The following is a 20761-nucleotide window of genomic DNA, read 5'->3' on the forward strand; positions in this document are numbered from 1 at the left end:
GACACAAAGACCCACCAACGCACCGATGTCTGAGGGGGACCGCCACTGGCAGGGGAAGTGGTGGTAGGGGGAGATAGGCCTCCAAACCTTGGAGGGCCTGAGATGTCCCCAGAGAGGTGGCGCCTGACACCCAACCTGACATATAGACACAGACATACAGGCACACACAGATACAAACATCCATTCCCACCCTCATGCTCTCATATACACTTACTCCACACTCAACCAACGTGGAGACAGACATAAAGAGACGTTGTACACACGATCACACTCCCCAAGCGTACTCTACAAACCGGGTCTAGGTGCCCCCGCCCCTGGAGGGGGGAACTGCACCCAGACCCAGGTGGTGTTTCCCTTTTCCCTGCGGTGGGGGGAGGCAGACCGCCCCGACTCCGCAGCAGCAGGAAGGCTCCACACTCCAGACCGCAGTCGGACGGCCAACTCCTCCTCCTAGTCCTAGCCCCCCTGCTCCAGCAGGTCGCAGAGAACGGGGGTGAGAGAAGACTCCGAACCTCCCTCCACCCGCTCATTGTAATGTTGATGCATGTGTGTTCTAAGGTGCATTTAAAACCCAGGAGGGCATGGAGCTACCTGCCAGAGAGCAGCAGGTAAGCGCATGGTCCCTCCTGCTAGCCCTCAATGTCTGCGTGTATTTAAAATTGAGAGGTGGGCAACGATGCCAGGGGTGGGGTGTACACCCTGATGGTACTTTGGACTCCGTGTATCGTGCCCACCCCCAAGATCCTATATGTATGTGTAATGAGAGTGTGAGTAATGTGAATGTCTAAGTTGTGGGATAAAATTGAGGCAGAGGCAGCCAGAAGGGGACAGAGGGGGGGGGGGGGGGGTAGCCTCCTCTGCACCCTGGTGACATACCCCTACTCCAAGGCCCTGCATGTGTGGGTGGTTGTGGTGGAGCGGGAAGAGGGAGGCAGCTGGAGATGGTGATTTGATTTATGGTGGAATTAACATAGCTATGTCTGTTCTAGTCTGAGTGCTTTTCTGTTTAGATGACCTGCTGGACTTCCTTACCGGGGGGGGGGCCTTTGATCAGCAGTACCTCTCACACACACACACACACACACACATATCCACATACACAGGTACTCTTTGTGTGTATGTAGATGTCATATGTTAATGAACCTATGCATATTCATGTAACCTCAATAAAAGGATAGTGTACGGGAGAACGGACGAGAGCAACCGGGTCAGGCGAGGGAACGGCGCCTCTTCGGTCTCTCCCGTGCACGAGTAACATGAAGAAGCTTGCCTACTTGTGTTTTGCTTGTGTGTAATTATATTGCCTTCAACGTTCCAGCGAATAGGTTTATACTCTAAAACCTAACATGTACATTTCAATGTTTTTTTCTCTAATGCTACCAATCTCCGACCTGTATCCCCATGTAATGTTTGTGCTATATGTGTACGGTCGGGGGGGGGGGGTCCCATTTCACTGCAGGGCAACCTGCATGTGACGAATAAAGCTTTGATTGATTGATTGATTGATTGATTGATTGATTGATTGTTAATAGACCTCTCTGCATTGAATCATATCTGTTATTAACCTCTGTCTCTCTTCCACAGCATGTCTTTTATCCTGTCTTCCTTCTCTCACCCCAACCGGTCACAGCAGATGGCCGCCCCTCCCTGAGCCTGGTTCTGCCGGAGGTTTCTTCCTGTTAAAAGGGAGTTTTTCCTTCCCACTGTCGCCAAAGTGCTTGCTCATAGGGGGTCATGTGATTGTTGGGTTTTTCTCTGTACCTATGAAGTGCCTTGAGGCGACTTTTGTTGTGATTTGGCGCTATATAAATAAAATTGAATTGAATTGAATCCTTTCACAATAATACTGAACATTTTTTCTTAATCTTGTCCACATTTGAAGTTTCAAATTATGTCACCTGTAAGGTGAATCTTGATATATGACAGGCATATCACGACAGATGCTGCAACACAAGGTCTCATCTCTCCCAAACAGCCAAGACTAATAAATAAAAAAAAAAAAAAATATTAAACACATATATATATATATATATATATATATATATATATATATATATATATATATATATATATATATATATGTGTGTGTGTGTGTGTGTGTGTGTGTGTACAATATACAGTGGGGCAAAAAAGTATTTAGTCAGCCACCGATTGTGCAAGTTCCCCCACCTAAAATGATGACAGAGGTCAGTAATTTGCACCAGAGGTACACTTCAACTGTGAGAGACAGAATGTGAAAAAAAAAATCCATGAATCCACATGGTAGGATTTGTAAAGAATTTATTCGTAAATCAGGGTGGAAAATAAGTATTTGGTCAATAACAAAAATACAACTCAATACTTTGTAACATAACCTTTGTTGGCAATAACAGAGGTCAAACGTTTACTATAGGTCTTTACCAGGTTTGCACACACAGTAGCTGGTATTTTGGCCCATTCCTCCATGCAGATCTTCTCGAGAGCAGTGATGTTTTGGGGCTGTCGCCGAGCAACACGGACTTTCAACTCCCGCCACAGATTTTCTATGGGGTTGAGGTCTGGAGACTGGCTAGGCCACTCCAGGACTTTCAAATGCTTCTTACGGAGCCACTCCTTTGTTGCCCGGGCGGTGTGTTTTGGATCATTGTCATGTTGGAAGACCCAGCCTCGTTTCATCTTCAAAGTTCTCACTGATGGAAGGAGGTTTTGGCTCAAAATCTCACGATACATGGCCCCATTCATTCTGTCCTTAACACGGATCAGTCGTCCTGTCCCCTTGGCAGAAAAACAGCCCCATAGCATGATGTTTCCACCCCCATGCTTCACAGTAGGTATGGTGTTCTTGGGATGCAACTCAGTATTCTTCGTCCTGCAAACACGACGAGTTGAGTTTATACCAAAAAGTTCTACTTTGGTTTCATCTGACCACATGACATTCTCCCAATCCTCTGCCGTATCATCCATGTGCTCTCTGGCAAACTTCAGACGGGCCTGGACATGCACTGGCTTCAGCAGCGGAACACGTCTGGCACTGCGGGATTTGATTCCCTGCCGTTGTAGTGTGTTACTGATGGTGACCTTTGTTACTTTGGTCCCAGCTCTCTGCAGGTCATTCACCAGGTCCCCCCGTGTGGTTCTGGGATCTTTGCTCACCGTTCTCATGGTCATTTTGACCCCACGGGATGAGCTCTTGCGTGGAGCCCCAGATCGTGGGAGATTATCAGTGGTCTTGTATGTCTTCCATTTTCTGATGATTGCTCCCACAGTTGATTTTTTCACACCAAGCTGCTTGCCTATTGTAGATTCACTCTTCCCAGTCTGGTGCAGGTCTACAATACTTTTCCTGGTGTCCTTCGAAAGCTCTTTGGTCTTGGCCATGGCGGAGTTTGGAGTCTGACTGTTTGAGGCTGTGGACAGGTGTCTTTTATACAGATGATGAGTTCAAACAGGTGCCATTCATACAGGTAACGAGTGGGGGACAGAAAAGCTTCTTACAGAAGACGTTACAGGTCTGTGAGAGCCAGAGATTTTCCATGTTTGAGGTGACCAAATACTTATTTTCCACCCTGATTTACGAATAAATTCTTTACAAATCCTACCATGTGAATTCATGGATTTTTTTTTCACATTCTGTCTCTCACAGTTGAAGTGTACCTCTGGTGCAAATTACTGACCTCTGTCATCATTTTAAGTGGGGGAACTTGCACAATCGGTGGCTGACTAAATACTTTTTTGCCCCACTGTATATGACTAATAATTTCCCAAACTAACCCAGATTAGGTCCATAGAAAAACCTAATTTGAGCATTTTAACAGTCAGTTAATAGTAACACCTAACAAAAAAGACAAGTTCACATATTTACTCAAAGACATGCTCGTTTTAGAGAGTTTCTTAAAACAGAGGTAGCTTAGTCTCACAGCTGCACCACTAAACCATTAGATATTGTTTTGTGGTGAAAAAAAAACGCTTAAACTACCCAGGAGTCCCTGTACCATAGATATATTTAGTCTCTTAACACCTACCAGGCCATAAGCACATCTAGGGTTAGGCTTCTGTTAGTCATATATTAACTCAAGCATTACAATTACAACAGTTACAACAAGCAGCAAAAGTCCCTTAGAGGTGCATAATAACTGAACACAAACACTACCCTCACAGTTTTTAAAACAAATAAATCCTAAAGAATTTTGGGGTGTGGCAGAACACAGTGTTTTCCAGGAGAGGCAGCTTCCTTCAGGCAATACCTGGGTAAATGTGTCATTACTCTGACTTCTAGATCAAACCACGCATGGGTGGAATGCAAAAGTACAGTTCATATGATTGCCGTGGCATACATATATAATATATATAACTAATCAACTGACCTATTGGTGGTTTGATCTTTAGGCAGGTATGCACCAACCTGCATATGAGATGTCTGAGATAATGACTTAGGAGGACTCATAGATAACTTTTGAATCAAACTGAAACCATTTTTAGCAAAGATGGTAAGGAGCCCTTTAGACCCCTGTTAGACATCTATTCAACAGGAAGCTTCTCAGTGGATGATCACAATGAATTCAAGTCTTATAGCCTGAAATAGCCTGAAAAGACAGCAAGAGAGCATTTGAAACGGATCCATATTATGACTGGCTTTTGTTTCATCATCTTTGTTTTTTTTCTCAGTTTGCTTTTTCATTTTTCATTCTGTAAAGACATTTTCAGCTTGCTGTTCCAAAAATTTTATAAACAGCAGTGGACACTAACTAAATCCTAACCCTATGAGGGTCACTAATGACAAAGCCGATGTTGAGAGCTTTGAAAAAGGCATTTTTTGCATTTCTGAAATAGTGTGGTCAGTGGACTGGTAGTTACAACACGTTTCTAAATAATCACTCAAAGTGCTTTGTACTAACAGCCTCATTCACCAAACAACACACATATCAATGCAATGCTTTTTATTTAATGCCTGAGCACTTTGCATAACACACACACACAAACATATCTGGGAACCCAGGGCTCAGTATCTTAGGACATTCATGCTGACTGACTCATCACCCTTCCAATTAATAAATAACCTACTCTACCTCCTGAGCCTTCCTCCACACTTGTTATGTGAACCAAAGTGAAACTAATTTTAGCATAGATAGTTATGAATCATTTGGACGTGTAATCAGGTTGTATTCAGTCTTTGCAGTAGCCTTAAAAAGCAGCTTATCAATTTTCAACCAAATGCGGATTTAACTGCATGACAGCAGCTCATGGGCAAGACATGTAGGTTATTGTTTTCTTAGTCACACACTATGTTAATGTTATCTTACAAATGAATTCACTGGTATTAAACATTTTCTGATGAAACATTTCTAACTGGGCATTTCACTTTGGTTAAAAAAAAAACTGCATAAAAAGGAGTGGATGCTATTGAAACCCAAACTCTACCCAGAACCAGTTAGGTTTGAATTTTTCTTTTTTTTTTTAAAGTAAGGCAAAGGTCTGTGTGTGCAATTTCAAAATGGGGTGATCTAGACTTTGACATTTGAAATGTAAGCCTTTTTAATCTTGATGTCTCTGTGTTATTTATCTGTCTGATAACATAGAATAAAGTCTTTGCAAAACCCTGAAAAAACAACTTATCATTTGTGACTTTTAACCACTTGTTGGGTTTATGGTTAGTTTTTTCATAGACTAGAAGGCATTACCTTTTCCATTAAATCATATAGATTTATTTTGGCATCATTTTCATGTTTCAATTAGGCAAACAAGTATACACAAAGGAGCAACCCTACCCTGTACTGTAGATGAGATAAAACAAACAAACAAACAAACATCTGTTTTAGATGTGATGCAATAAACTTTCACTTTTTAATCCGGTTTAATCTCTTTAAGATCTGACAGTTATGTATCATTTAGACGTCTGTTAAACCACAGATGAACAGAAAACTTGAGTAGGTAAAGGACTGGAATGAATTCAAGCCTTAAAAAAAGCCATTGGCAGACTTTTTTCTTTTACGAGTGCATGTCTAGGTAAACAGAGACTCTTCTTTAGCACCACAGCCTGAGTCATAACTGTGAAAAAAAAATCTTTTGACTTGTTGGAATCAGATGAGGAAACAAGCTGAATGTAAAGAGCAACACATGACACATTATAACCGGACTCTAGTCTAGTGAACGTGGGTCAGTGTGGGAAGTGGTGTATGCTCCTCCTCACTCTCTCTCCTCTCCCTTCCTGTCTGCACGAAGGGACAGATGAGGTAATTCCAGTTTTTTTGGTGTAGGCGTTTAGCTGCTATAAGAGTGTGTGCATGTATCAGTCAGAAGCAGCTTTATTCCTAGACCAGTCTCTCTTGTTGAAGACATTATGGGACAGAAAGTGATGGGACCCACCGTACCTGCTGGGGCTGCCTGTGGGGATGCTTTGATAAATGTGAGCTCAGACGAATCTGTGCTGATCCTCATCAATCACTGCCGGGACATGAAGAGGCAGGAGGCGAGGCTCCGGCTAATCACTCTGCTCCTTCTGCTCGGCTGTACTGCACTGTTTGTTTACAGCACGTGTGCTAATTTAGGGCAGCATGGAAAATCTGGATCCAGCAGAGACGGGGTGAGTTGTTTTTTCCTTGGAGACTTTAGTCTGTCTGAAGCAGTGATGCGACAGACTTACCTTAGCAGGAATGTTGACTGCAATTCTATCAAACCTTTTTGCATTGCACTTAAATCATAAACGCATTTCGGACAGATTACGCTGTCTAACTTGTCTGATAAAGTCGACTCATACAGACATTGATAGATGTGCCCAGATTGTGGTATTGTGTTTTGTGGTGCTATATTATTGATTGCCGTGTGTGCGCACTTCATGACAGATTTTATTTTAATAGTAAGGAAACTGTACTGGCTGGTATCACTGAAAACACGAGAGCTGATTGTTTTGATTTGCGCCCGATCCCTCTGAGCAACATTCCTGTGATTCTTGTGCTCCCTGCATTTGAGTTTCTAGTATTTCAGCTTCTTAGCAGACAGTTACGCAGGTTTTGCTCCAACAACAGTGTGTTGCTGATTTTTATTACTGTTTTTAACTGTAGTGTTAAACACATATCCGCCAGTTAAAGTTATTTTTACGAGCACAAGCATGCTGTGGGCTCTTTTTCTTACAGGTTAACATAGTTTAATGAATTTTGTGTTGCTGGACATAAGTTTTCAAATTTTTGCGTGAATACAAATTTTTAAAAACAGACCATCAATGACTGCAAAGCTCTACACGACTCAAGGTTTTATTAAAGTTAATTCTCCTTTATTCCCAGAGTGCAGAAGACCAAACTCCAGCCTACTCAAAGCAAGAGAGAGGGTGCCCGGAAGGTATGTCATGTCTTTTAATCTATTTTTAATTATATGTGTTGTTACTGGGAATACATGTATTTCAAGCTGCTCTGTTCTCCAGTCTTTTTGGCTAATCTCCCATACTGTACCTGAAAGAACACACTCACGCTTGTGTTTGCTTTATGCAAACACTTTCTCCAAGATATTATAACAAGGGAAAACAACTCATTTCAGTTTCTCTCTTCTTCTGTCTAGTTCCACATGCAGAAACTGTTCAAAGGCAAGCGGAAACACAGAAAATTCATCTCCGTAAGTGTCTCATGTTAGTTTACACCATCTATGTTGTGCTTTCCATGTGTTTATATGTAACTGTGTGAGGTATTAAAGAGCTCTCAGAGGGATATGAACAAATCCTTAATTGCATACAGTTATAGATTATAGAATTATAGCTATAGATTGAGGGGGACAATCCAGCTGTGCATAAATACTTGAAAATCTGCAGCATGAAAAGCTGGAATGTACTTAAAGGTTAGACGAGCCTCCGGGCTCAGAGGCAGCTAAAACAAATAGAAACACAATAGAAAAGGTTGTGCTGTTTCGTCAGAATCAGAATCTTTATTGTCATTGTGCTTTAAGAACAACGAAAATTATATGCAAACCCTTTTAGCGCAAGCGAAAAGAGCACCCTTTTAAGAGAAACAAAAAGAATACATATCGTTAGCTTCATAGCATAAGTGCCTAAGTCATTGGACTAAGTCAATGACTTAGGCACTTATGCTATGAAGCTAACGATATACAATAAGTTAAAAAAGGATCTCAGGATGTGAGTGATTCAGTGACTCACAGGCTGATATCCTCTCTTGCAGAGTCTACCGGCAAGGCTAATGGATCTTACATCACGTGGGCTCCTATACTGGGAAAAATGAACTACAACAAAGAGAAGAATGCCATTGTGATTCCCACGACTGGTATCTACTTCATCTACCTGAGGTTTACTTTAAGCTGTAATGATGATGTGAAAGGTTCCGAATTCCAGAAATTCCATATACAGCTGCACCGTTGGAGTGAAGCATACGGTAAAGTCACTACAGAACTGGATGCCTGGGAGAGTGTCAAGTGTCAGACAAAAGACTACCAGACCTTGTTTGTGGGGCAGCTTTTTGACCGGTTAGATGGAGAATTTTTGAGCGTGAAAGTCATAGATGGCTACAACCTGATCAAGACATCCTTTTTTGGCGCTTTTCTCCAATAATTATTGTACGTGATCATGGTCTCATTCTTAATGCATTTACTTTTTAAGTTAATATAACTTGGTGTTCTATAGGGTTAGGGTTGTGTTTGGTTTGGTTTTAGCCACATGCTAAATAGGCTAATTTCCAGAAACAAGACAAATTTGCCTTTCAGATGTATTATCATATATTCAATGAGGCCCCGTAATTTGAAGGGCATGTTAATTGCATCCTAACCTTAGATGGGTCACTGGTAACCTGGTGAATGTTAAGGTTAAAATTTAAACAGTTGTATGCTTTATATTTTTAATCCTGGAACTTAAAGTGCCCTTATGCAAGCCCCTCAGTTCCTCCTGAACCATCCAGTTTGGGGTTTCAGTCTTTCGTTGTGGTTCAAGAGGCAGGTGCTCCACATAAGGGTAATTTCAGTTCATCAGCTTTAAAGACTGAGCATACAAAATGTGTGTGTGTGGTTCTTGTTTTTGAATTTGCACTGAAAAATGGTTTAAAATATTTAAAGAGAATTAATTTCTATTACATTAAATAGATGCAGACATATACCAATATTTTTGAGATATTTAATGAAACCATACCCTCTGCTGTTAAAATTGAAGACCATTATTTATTTTCAGATTACCCACTCATTTATCAATCGTACATGTTTATCCTGTTCCAGTTTGTTATCCCAGTTTGTTATCCCAGTTTGTTATCCCAGAGCTATCTTAGCATGAGATGCTACTGTTGTTTAGTTATTTTGTTAGCCTAGCACCAGCCTTTCAAATAAACCTCTTAGATTTTTCGTACATGCCTAATAACTTTTGTAAGTCTTTATGTGTGTGTGTGTGTGTGTGTGTGTGTGTGTGTGTGTGTGTGTGTGTGTGTGTGTGTGTGTGTGTGTTCAAAAGCCAAACAGAAATGTGTTAATGTTTAAAGAAACCACCACACCAGATATGAACAGACAGGTTTTTGTATTGCTTGTACTCAGGGACGCTTTGGGGAAAAAATGAAACTCTACTAATAAAAGCACAAAACTTACTGATGCTTGTCTCTTGCTTCTTATTTTATTCATATTTTATTGTTAGTCTCATGGTGGTGATTTTCACACTGCATTCGTTTGGATTAAATGACTTTAACCAGATATTTGTTGATTAAAACCTCTTGATTAAAATTGAAACTTTTTTCCACATGACTGTTTGTGCTTTCTACAAGTATTACAGATCACAGCAGGAAATATATCAAATCTGATGCTGAATATCTGGATGCTTCTGGCAGGCTACACTACAAAGATTTTTTCTTATTATTACTGTTATTAGTAGACTGCCTGTATTAATCCTTGTGTCAGATTTGTGAATTTATTCACTGACTTTCATCTGCTTATGTAATAGTAAACTTGATGAAACTTGGAAGTGGGAGGAGGGGAAAGGGAATTGGAGAAAGCAGGAATAACAACATGTGTAATGCAAAGAGGTTAGTCACCTCAGCTTAAGAGCTAAAAATACATATTGAGTCAATAAATATAATGAACAGTGTGGGAGCTGACGACATGAAATGTTTTTCATGGCGAGCCTTTGAATCGTGAGATAATGACACGATTCACTCACATGAAGCTACACTTCAAGCTGAGGAAATTCCTCTGTGTGAGTAATTCGTTTATCCACACCCTCTTGCATCACAATGTTTCTGCAGTAGCGTGGAGGGTTTTGAACTTTACAGTGATAACTGACGGCAGCAATGATGCAGCTCTATTTCTTATTAGTAACTTTCCTGTCTGACCTGAGGAACAACAGAGTAAAAGCTTTAAAAGGCAACACTACCTTAACCTGGTCTTTTATAGAAACGCACATCCAACAACAAGAACAGATACAGCTTAGAGGGATTATCAATGTTATTTCTTTATAAAAAAAAAAATCCGCCAGATAAAAGGTTGGAATTAATTCAAAGTATTTTCCTGAAGGAAAGTGGATAAGGCCATCTTCAGGCTGCAAGAAAAGGCAGAGACCATCAGATTTTTGAACATCCTGAAAAGAAAAAAAATGCATGTATGATCACTGGATCCTTTCAGTTCTATTCAAATTAATCTACAAAGTGCCACTTCAAGGAGCTTTACACTGACAGTAATACAGAGGGAAGCTCAACAAGCACTTTGCAACATTGGGATGGAAAAACTCACTTTAACAGGAATAAAACTTGCAGAACCACGCTCAGGGAGTGGTAGCTATCAGTCGTGACTATTGTAAAAGCACTTCACTCTCAGGAGGCAGAGCCTTCAGGTTTCAATCACTATGTGATTATACATTTAATCATTAGATATTATTGTAGGTTCTTTACCTTACAATAGTAGTGGCCTCAAGGTGCGTTATATTATGATTTGATGCTAAATAAATCAATCTGAATTGAATTGAGTTGAAACGGTAAAGTAGTTTTAAACTATGTTTTCAAAAAGTGCTCCAGGCTGAGTCATGTCCTGTTCCAACAGCTTGAGTAGCTGTGGCATTCTTACAGCTTCCTCTTTTTACTTTTTACTGAAAGTAGGGTTTGGCAATCATGCTCAGTCCATGTTCTATCAGAGGAAACGTATAACCACAACCTGCTGTCCAAGACACCACATGTATTACTGTTATTAATTTCTGGATGGAGACAAGACGCAGTTCAGCAGATTTTGTGTTTGTGTCAGGATGATTTGCATAAATACTTTCCCCCCTTTTTTTTTGGTTTAGTGAGCCATTGGTATGAAGGCACTGTCTGGAAGATCAGGGGTGTTTTGGTCCATATGCGAGGTAATATGGCATAGAGCCACATGAGTGTACAGAATTTACCACAGAACCTTCCTATTTTGCGGTCACACGTGTTAATTATAGGGTTCCAAAAAAAAAGGATTGTCACCAGCATGGGCATCTGGTCAGCCAGTGTTTCAGGTTTATTTGACTTTTAGATCAAAATTACTTTAAATGAATAACGGAAAGACACCCATGGACTGTGAAACCCTCAAAAGGGACAAATTAGGGTTAGACTTTGAATCTAATCAGTATCTAATTTTCCATAATCAGTCATTTTTTTGCTAGGTTATTTAAACAGTAAGGATACTTCAGTCATAAATATACATAGATAAGCATGTAATTACATCTTCAACAACAATGTTCATAAACTGTCAAGGGACATTAAAATTTGTGCCTTCAGACTGAAGATATGATGGATTATCCCTATATTTTATTGTTGGAGAAGGGATCCCCTTCTCCAACAATGGGCAGAAATGGGCAGAAATCTGTGCCATCAGAAACTGAATATGAATAAGTTACATTTGAATTTGAATTGCTCGGATTGAATCTGAATTGTAACTTGAATAAATGCTTTTAAAAACTGAATATGAATTAGCCTAATTTGAAATTCAATTTATTTGTTTGAAAATGATCATCACTACATTGAAATTGAATTTTATAGTTTGAAAATGAATCCATTTGCTTTGAAACCGTATTTTATCCTTTAAAAATTTAGCTCTCGAATAATTGCAGATTCACTTCTCACCATTCAGTTTCAGTTCTACAGTAGATTAAAATGCAGAGAGCATGCCAGACAGGCTGCCATCTGAGACAGCATTGGAAGTGAATAGTAATTTGCGTCAAGGTAAGTACAAATGGAAAGGTGATTTTAACTGTGGGGGTGATGCAGTTAAAGCATATGTAGGTTGGAGCACAGAGTTTTGCCGTTACTCAGATACCATAACTGAAAGTCCCTTCACTCTCGTTTGCTCCTGGACCTAATGAGAAATGAATGATTTTAACTCTCTGTGTTTATTTAGTCATTAATCATTGGGCCATTTTACAACTGCCCCCTCTACTGAACAACTGTTTCATACTGTGTTTGCTTTGCACTTAAGTCTTGAGTCTGAACTCATGTGCAAGGCTGTCTCCACCCAATTATTTCAACACAACACTGACCTCTACTATTCCACTTGCTGTGTGCATTTCACAACACAGTTGTTGCAAGAAGTTCAAGAAAACTCATGCATTCAGGACTTACAAAGGTGCATTTGGGCAGTTGCATTCACTCATATGGGAACCTCAAATCACAGAACTGCAGTTTTAGGTAGTAAAAACCTACTTTTGTCTGTTCCCTTGTCCAGGAGAGGTCACCCAAGCAAGTAGCTGCACATGTTTGATTTGGCAAAGTTTTGCACCAAATACTCTTCCTGTTGTAACCCTGAAGGGATTTGTATCATTGGCTGGACCCAAACTAGCCCAGTGAATGTGTATATCACTACACTATGAAGCAACTTTGTAGCTGAGAGTAGTATAAAAATAATAATGAATACATAAGAGTTTGCAGCTCTCAGTATATTTGTGTAAATATGTGTGTTTTTGTGGGGGGGGGGGGGGGTTTCTACACACATTTATTCTACAAGTTTTGACATGGCATCTAGAAGCTTCTATTACCTTCTTACCTACCATCCTTTTCGTATCATCGGTCGCATCAGCTGATGAGTTTTCACAATGCAGTATGAAGCTGTACCATTTGTTTACCCTTTCACTTACCTCATTTCCTGCTCTGGCTCCTGTGTTCCTTTGTTCCTTAACTGACCTCACCTCTTTTCATTTCTTCTATTCAAACTTTTCATTTGAATAGGAAACCGCTAAAGTGTCTATTTTGTTGTCGTCCAGAGCTAATTTCAAATTTCAATGTGTAAAGTTTTCACTGCCAGACATCTGTAATTTTCAGATTGCAAAAGGACCACCCTTGAGTTGTGTTGGCTATCAGTACACTGTTTACCTCAGCTGTCAATGCCGGATGAAAAACATCCAACTTTTATTCATCTGGAAGAGGCTATAAAACTTCGTGAAAGGAGTCTGATATGGTTCAAAGAGTCAGTGAAGCTCATTTCTGGCCAATGACAGCCATACTGAGGTGAGTTGTTAAAAAGTTCTGTCAGTAAGGACTTCTGTTTTTGCTGCCAATATCTGTGTTAGTTAAACTTTCTTTGAAGTGACATTGGATTTTGACGCTTGGTGAATAAACTCATGTGATGTGAGAATGCAATCAAAGGGTTTATCAGTGGGAAAGTGTGATTTTTAGGACACACACTCCTAAATTAGCTGGCTTCATGTTTGCTTTCTATTTAGATATCTCTTGTCAGATTTTCAGAGATAGGAACTTTACATGTCTAATCTGTTCTTAATATGTAACTATGGCAATATTGGGATGAAATAAGAATGCTTGTTATGGGCAGAAATCTGTGCCATCAGAAACTGAATATGAATAAGTTACATTTGAATTTGAATTGCTCGGATTGAATATGAATTGTAACTTGAATAAATGCTTTTAAAAACTGAATATGAATCATCCTAATTTGAAATTCAATTCATTGGTTTGAAAATGATCATCACTACATTGAAATTGAATTTTATATTTTGAAAATGAATCCATTTGCTTTGAAACTATATTTTATCCTTTAAAAATTTAGCTCTCGAATAATTTCAGATTCACTTCTCACCATTCAGTTTCAGTTCCAAAATTCAGTTTTTTGGGACTTACATCCGGTTCCGGTTCAAGAGTAATCGAGCTCAGATTAATAGAACTACGTTTTACTAGCGGACCGAAAGTGTTACTGACGGGAATCTACAGCATCTTGAGCTGAATAACACATTCTTATAATTTCACCCTCAGATGAGCCAAGCATACGACTGTCAGGGAAGGTGATGTAGGTACAGAGCATGTGAGAGTGGTTAAGTTAATGTCTCTTGTCTAGATGAAGGCTCAAGAGGGATCAATGGCAAGGTGTAGAGATTCAGTATCTTCGGTGGACACTCCATTTCTGGCACAAAACACCTGTAAAAGATGGTCGATTTAGGAGGTGACCCGACAACTTCAGTCTGTCAAACATAGCAATGGAGTAGTGTGTTTAAAAAAAACGAATTAAGCATGCACTCAGTACCCTAAGAATTATTATGGTAGTTAAACACAGTGACAGTCACATATCATATCACTTCAAACAGAGGTGATCCAGTAATGCTGCACTAATGAATTACACTAACTATTCACTTTAGCTAAAGTTATTAAGTTAGCTAAAGAGTTGGGATGCTGTGTAAGACATAAATAAAGCTAAAACAAAGGTTTGGACACTGTTTTGCATGTTTCCCTTCTGTAGGGGTCTCTGCAAGCATACAGGGCTCTGAGAGGGTACAAGATGACAGCTTTGGAATTCTACTAGAAACAGTCGATCATATTTGTTTATCAAAGCTGAATTCAGGGCAAACTATGCTAAATTAGCGTTTTGAGCTAACAGCTACAATAAGCATAAAAGTTACTGTACGGCTATCATTTGTTAACATGGCGCTTGTTCTTATACATGTAATACATTTATTACCAACCTGAGAGTTTATCCGCTGCTCATTCGACATGACGAATGACTTCTGAAGTCTTAATTCAGCTCAAGACGCTGTAGATTCCCGTCAGCAACACGTTCGGCCCGCTAGTAAAATGTAGTTCTACTAATCTGCGCTCGATTACTCTTGAACCGGAACCGGATGTAAGTCCCAAAAAATTTAATTTTGGAACTGAAATTGAATTGTACAGGGTGGGCCATTTATATGGATACACCGTAATAACATGGGAATGGTTGGTGATATTAAAGTCCTGTTTGTGGCACATTAGTATATGTGAGGGGGCAAACTCCTCAAGATGGGTGATGACCATGGTGGCCATCTTGGATACAACTTTTGTTTTTTCAATAGGAAGAGGGCCATGTGACACATCAAACTTATTGGTAATGTCACAAGAAAAACAATGGTGTGCTTGGTTTCAATGTAACTTTATTCTTTCATGAGTTATTTACAAGTTTCTCTTTGTTCACAGCCATTGACATGTCGAAGAGGTTAACACGTGAGGAGTGGATCGAAATTGTGTTGATATCTGGTGAACGCAGTAACCAGGTCATTGCAACACCCTACGAGACCACCCATCTCCCATGCTACAGTTAGCAAACTGCTTGCTAAGTTTCGTGAAACTGGTTCAGTGTTGGATTTGCCAAAATGTGAACGCATGAAAACTGTCATTAATGAAGAAACATCAGTGGCTGTCCTAGCTTCATTCAGCAAGAGCCCACAGCGTAGCACTTGCTGCATGTCATTGGAGAGTGGCATTAGTCGAACATCCCTTCAGCGGATATTAGCTACTCACAAATGGCACCCTTACAAACTCCAGCTACTGCAGCATCTCAACGAGGGTGACCCAGATCGGCGCACAGTTTTTTGAAGAATGGGCAAAACAAAAATTGGAACAGGACCCTCAGTTCACGCATAAGATTTTGTTCAGTGATGAGGCAAACTTTTATGTGAATGGTGAAGTTAACAAACAAAACCACCGCTATTGGTCTGACACTAACCCACATTGGATGGGTCCCTCCAAGACTACATGATGATGTGTTTCCCTCTTTATGCACTGAAGCTGGCACGCTCCCTGAGTTCTTCCAGCAAGATGGTGCACCACCACATTATGGGCGCCAGGTCCAAGCATTCCTAAATGAACAGTTTCCTGGAAAGTGGATTGGTCGTCGTGGGCCAGTTGAATGGTCCCCAAGGTCTCCCGATCTGACCCCCCTGGGCTTTTAACTTTGGGGTCATCTGAAGGCAATTGTCTATGGTGTGAAGATACGAGATGTGCAGCACCTGAAACTACGGATACTGGATGCCTGTGCTGGCATTTCTCCTGCAGTGTTGCTATCAGTGTGTGAAGAGTGGGAGAAGAGGGTTGCATTGACAATCCAACACAATGGGCAGCACACTGAACACATTTTATAAGTGGTCAGAAACTTGTAAATAACTCATGAAAGAATAAAGTTACATTGAAACCAAGCACACCATTGTTTTTCTTGTGACATTACCAATAAGTTTAATGTGTCACATGGCCCTCTTCCTATTGAAAAAACAAAAGTTGTATCCAAGATGGCCGACTTCTAAATGGCCACCATGGTCACCACCCATCTTGAGGAGTTTGCCCCCTCACATATACTAATGTGCCACAAACAGGACTTTAATATCACCAACCATTCCCATTTTATTACGGTGTATCCATATAAATGGCCCACCCTGTACATGTAGTGAAGCTGGATGTTTGATAGTAGTTTAAACACTGCTCTGTGGACTCATGGTTGGTGAGGATTAATTTTGTCGCAGTGGATCAACCAATAGTTTGATCAGCTTTAATGGTTCAGTTTCAGCTCATTCGCAAATCAATTACAAAATAACACCATTATAAACATGTATATGTAGTCATTTGTGAAAGGAAGCTTATAAACAGGCACTAGATATCAAATAAGAACCATGAAATACATTTGTGATTTCCAAACTTCATTCTAATACTTGTTCTGTAAAAATCAAACATAATATATTTTTAAAGAGCTAGCATGCTCTGTTTCACCATGTGTGTGCAAAGGGAATCCAGACTTTCAGGCGCTGTCTTGTTTTTTTGCTCGCAACTTTTTCAATTAGTTCTCTAAAATGTTTCCCAGACATCACTGATTTCACAATGTCCTAAACTATATTTTGTAAGATAGCAAAAAAAATGTGTTAGAATTTTGGAGAGAAATGAGGAGGTGGAGCAGAATTAGTCTATTGGTGTTTAAAACAACGAACAACATGAACGAAAAAATTCCTCACTGTGTAGAGCTGTGAGGCCCAATAACGCTACAATAATAACAATAACAATTACTGCAAGACTAGCTTCAGTCTATGTATTTGAAAGTTTGTATGGCTGAGATATCCCAAAATGTTACTTTTAAAGGTCAAATTACTTAATGGGAAAATGTTATCTTTACCAAAAAATGAACATGTTCACACCTTCCTCAACTGAAGGCATAATATATGTTCATTATTGGGGAAAAAATTGACACGTTTATTACTCAGGAGCTTTCTCCTAAACTATAATCAGTGGCTCTGAGAATTCATCAACTGAGTCACTGCATTGTTACATGAATGCTGTAACGGTAAGTCGCCACATTTCCTGTCTCCCATAAATCATGTGTGAGCCTGCTCTGTAGCCCCAATTATGGAGAAATAATTCTTTTTTTTTTTTCTTTTTTTTTTTTTTAAATGACATCAGAAACAGCAGTGATGGCAGAGCTTCAGTTCATCCTTTGTCATTTTTTTTTTTTTTTTTTTTAATAAATAGGACAGGGGGAATGAATGAGAGAAAGAGGGGGAGAGAAAGAAAGAAAACCAAAGGGGAGAAGAGACTGTGAGAAGGGGGGGAAGAGAGAGAGAAAAAAAAAAAAAAAGAACTCCTGGGTCACCTGTATGGAGAAAAAAAAAAAACAAACAAAAAAAACAAACAGAGGAGACAGCAAACAACAAAGAGCAACATAATAATAGAGAAAACAAAGCACCATCACAATAAACTAGCTAGTCATAGATATCAATATTTACTAAATAATAAACGATATTGTGCAGCACGCAAGATAGACAGCGCACAGTGTGCTTTGAGCGCATGCATGTCTTAAAGCCAAGAAAGCTTTAGTCCGCGTCTGTGAATACCCATGTGTGCATACCTGTGTGGATCAGCATGCTTGCATTCCAAAGGTTTCTCCAAGGGAGTGTGGGGGGGCCACAGCCCCGTCCTCCAGGGTGTGAAGCGGGTATGGAGGAGATCAAAACTCCAGACATCCAGAGGCCCCCAGAACACAAGAGACCAAGGAAGACCAACAGAGGGGCAGCCGCGCCACTGTTCCAGTAAGAGCTGAGGAGAGTCCCAGATGAGGGCTCGCCCAGCAGCCGCGGAGCAGAAGCCAGGGGGAGTTGCAGTGACGCGCCCGTGAGCTCCGCCGGCCCCCAGCTGTGCCTGAGTGACCGAGCCCCAGGCCGAGAGGCCGGGGGCACCCCACCTCCAAAGGGGCCCGAGCGAGCCCCAGGCCCCAGGCCCCGACAAGCGGCCGCCAAGGAGTGAGCCGGTGTGTACCCGGACGCCCACCCCCAGACACAAAGAACCACCAACACACCGACACCTGAGGGAGTCCGCCACCGGCAGGGGAAGTGGTGGTGGGTGGAGATAGGCCTCCAAACCTTGGAGGGCCTGAGGTGTCCCCAGAGAGGTGGCGTCTGATACCCAACCTGACATATAGACACAGACATACAGGCACACACAGACACAAACATCCATTCCCACCCTCATGCTCTCATAGGCACTTACTCCACACTCAACCAACGTGGAGACAGACATAAAGAGACGCTGTACACACAATCACACTCCCCAAGCGTACTCTACAAACCGGGTCTAGGTACCCTTGCCCCTGGAGGGGGGAATTGCACCCAGACCCAGGTGGTGTTACCCTTTTCCCTGCGGTGGGGAGAGGCAGACCACCCCGACTCCGCAGCAGCAGGGAGGCCCCACACCCCAGACCGCAGTCGGACGGCCAACTCCTCCTACTAGCCCTCCCGCTCCAGCAGGCCGCAGAGAGAAATAATTCTTCACGTGGAGTACGGAACATGAAGAATAGCCTAGAGAACCAGCAGAACAAATCACAGAGCTCCAAATAACACTGATAATGAATGAAATACCTTTTTTTTTTTAAAAAACATTTAAATCTGAGTGCAATGTTTAACATGAATATCTCAAAAGAACATTAATGACAGAAGCCTGAAATTTTCACTGATCGGGATCTGTAATTTGAAAAAGACAGCTCAAAAATATTTGGAGTATTTGAGGTATAATTTAGTAATGTTTTTATTTTTGTGGTATAATTTGTCATGTTTGCTCACTCCAGCATGACAGTCAAAAGAAAATAGCATTTTCTTCATTTTTATGACTGAGAATTACATTTTAAAAATTAATATACAGCTGTTATTTAAAGTATTGTGAAATAAGCCTACATAACTGTATACATTTTTTTTTTTTGTTTCAGTGTTTAATTAGCCATTTATCAAATATTTTCTTAAAGAGCCTGTCCTACATTGCAGACCCTGATTCATTGTGATGCTAAGAAAAGACAGTGGAAATTTTAGGCTTTTTACATTATTATTTTTTAATGCCCTGAGATTTCGGACACCACGGCGCCAGCTGCAGGCCCAAGGCTGGAGCCCACCATAACAACTCCCTGATAACGACTGTGTGATGACTATTCTTCCCGTCCCATGAAGGCCACCTGGGTTGGCTGGCAGACTGTTTACTTAGCCTGATAGAGCGAAGGACACTGTCTCCGCTGAACTCTGGACACGCACACACATACACTTACACTGATAAGCACACACTCATCCCCCCTCCCTTCCAAACGCCTTCGATGCTTGTTTCCTGAAGGGGCAGCACGGCGGGTCTGTGTGCCGCGCTGGAATGGTAGCGCTGTGCAGGGTGGCTGCTGTGTTCGCTTCGGATTACTCCTCAACCCCCACCCACCCCTGTGGCTTGTCATGTCTTCACAATGTTGTGCTGTGGACATTTATGTGCTTCTTGTGCAGAGGAGTTTTTTTGTTTCCTGTTCTCATGCTGTCCTACCATGGAAGCATAGCATGAGTAGGGGTCTCTTTTTTTCCTCTTGTACTTTCCCCAGTGTAGTGTACATTTCAATGTTTTTTTTTTTCTGATTCTACCAATCTCTGACCTGTATCCCCATGTAATGTTTGTGCTATATGTGTAAGGTCGGGGGGGGGGGGGGTCCTATTTCACTGCAGGGCAACCTGCATGTGACGAATAAAGCTTTGATTGATTGATTGATTGATTGATTGATTGATTGATTGATTGATTGATTTCAGTGTGCCAAAAAACCCCCCAAAAAACCCCAAAAAAGCCTGAAAGTGGGTCCACAGACAATATTTACAAAAATATATATGTATAGATGTTGGTTTTTGTTAGGTCATCCCATAAAATTGAATTACTATAGTCAGGGTCTGCACTGGAACCTACATAACCCCAAAGTAAAGCAGTGAGAGGAGCATAGCCAAGGTTCTTTCTTCATAGAATAATTTTGCTGATGACATTTAAACTCAACTGAAAGGCAGAATTAATGGGACTCTCATGTATTAGCGTCTGAAAAGCATCTAATTAGGAATGACTTTATTTCTCAGCATGATGATGATCTCAAAAACACTGCCAGTGAAACCACACAAAAAACAAACAGTCACACGTTTTAGGAACTGTTTCCTGATCAGTAAAATGGCCTAACTCATGTGACTATTCACTTGTACCACTTTAATTAATTTATGAAATTAAATATCGGACTGTAATTATAGGCCAAGAAGATGGATGTTAGGGTTAGAAGAGGAACAGATGTGGCATCTGACCAC

At 40.8% G+C, this 20761-nt stretch overlaps 1 protein-coding gene across 1 annotated transcript; it reads left to right on the top strand.

Moving 5' to 3' along the window:
- The first annotated feature begins 6189 nt into the window (after positions 1–6189).
- LOC113027389 (uncharacterized) lies at positions 6190–9536 on the top strand. The gene is made up of 4 exons (XM_026177002.2): positions 6190–6559; positions 7257–7311; positions 7528–7581; positions 8139–9536. The coding sequence occupies exons 1-4, from the start codon at positions 6317–6319 to the stop codon at positions 8522–8524; spliced, it is 738 nt and encodes a 245-aa protein (XP_026032787.1). The 5' UTR covers positions 6190–6316; the 3' UTR covers positions 8525–9536.
- The last annotated feature ends 11225 nt before the right edge of the window (positions 9537–20761 follow it).

Source organism: Astatotilapia calliptera, chromosome 7 (assembly GCF_964374335.1).
Source record: "Astatotilapia calliptera chromosome 7, fAstCal68.1, whole genome shotgun sequence".
NCBI lineage: Eukaryota > Metazoa > Chordata > Actinopteri > Cichliformes > Cichlidae > Astatotilapia > Astatotilapia calliptera.

Excerpts from the sequence above, each read along its gene's own strand:
- LOC113027389 (XM_026177002.2), top strand. The coding sequence starts at position 6,317 with ATGGGACAGAAAGTGATGGGACCCACCGTACCTGCTGGGGCTGCCTGT. Across the intron at positions 6,560-7,256 it reads CTGGATCCAGCAGAGACGGG|AGTGCAGAAGACCAAACTCC; the intron begins GTGAGTTGTTTT and ends CTTTATTCCCAG. Across the intron at positions 7,582-8,138 it reads AACACAGAAAATTCATCTCC|AGTCTACCGGCAAGGCTAAT; the intron begins GTAAGTGTCTCA and ends CCTCTCTTGCAG.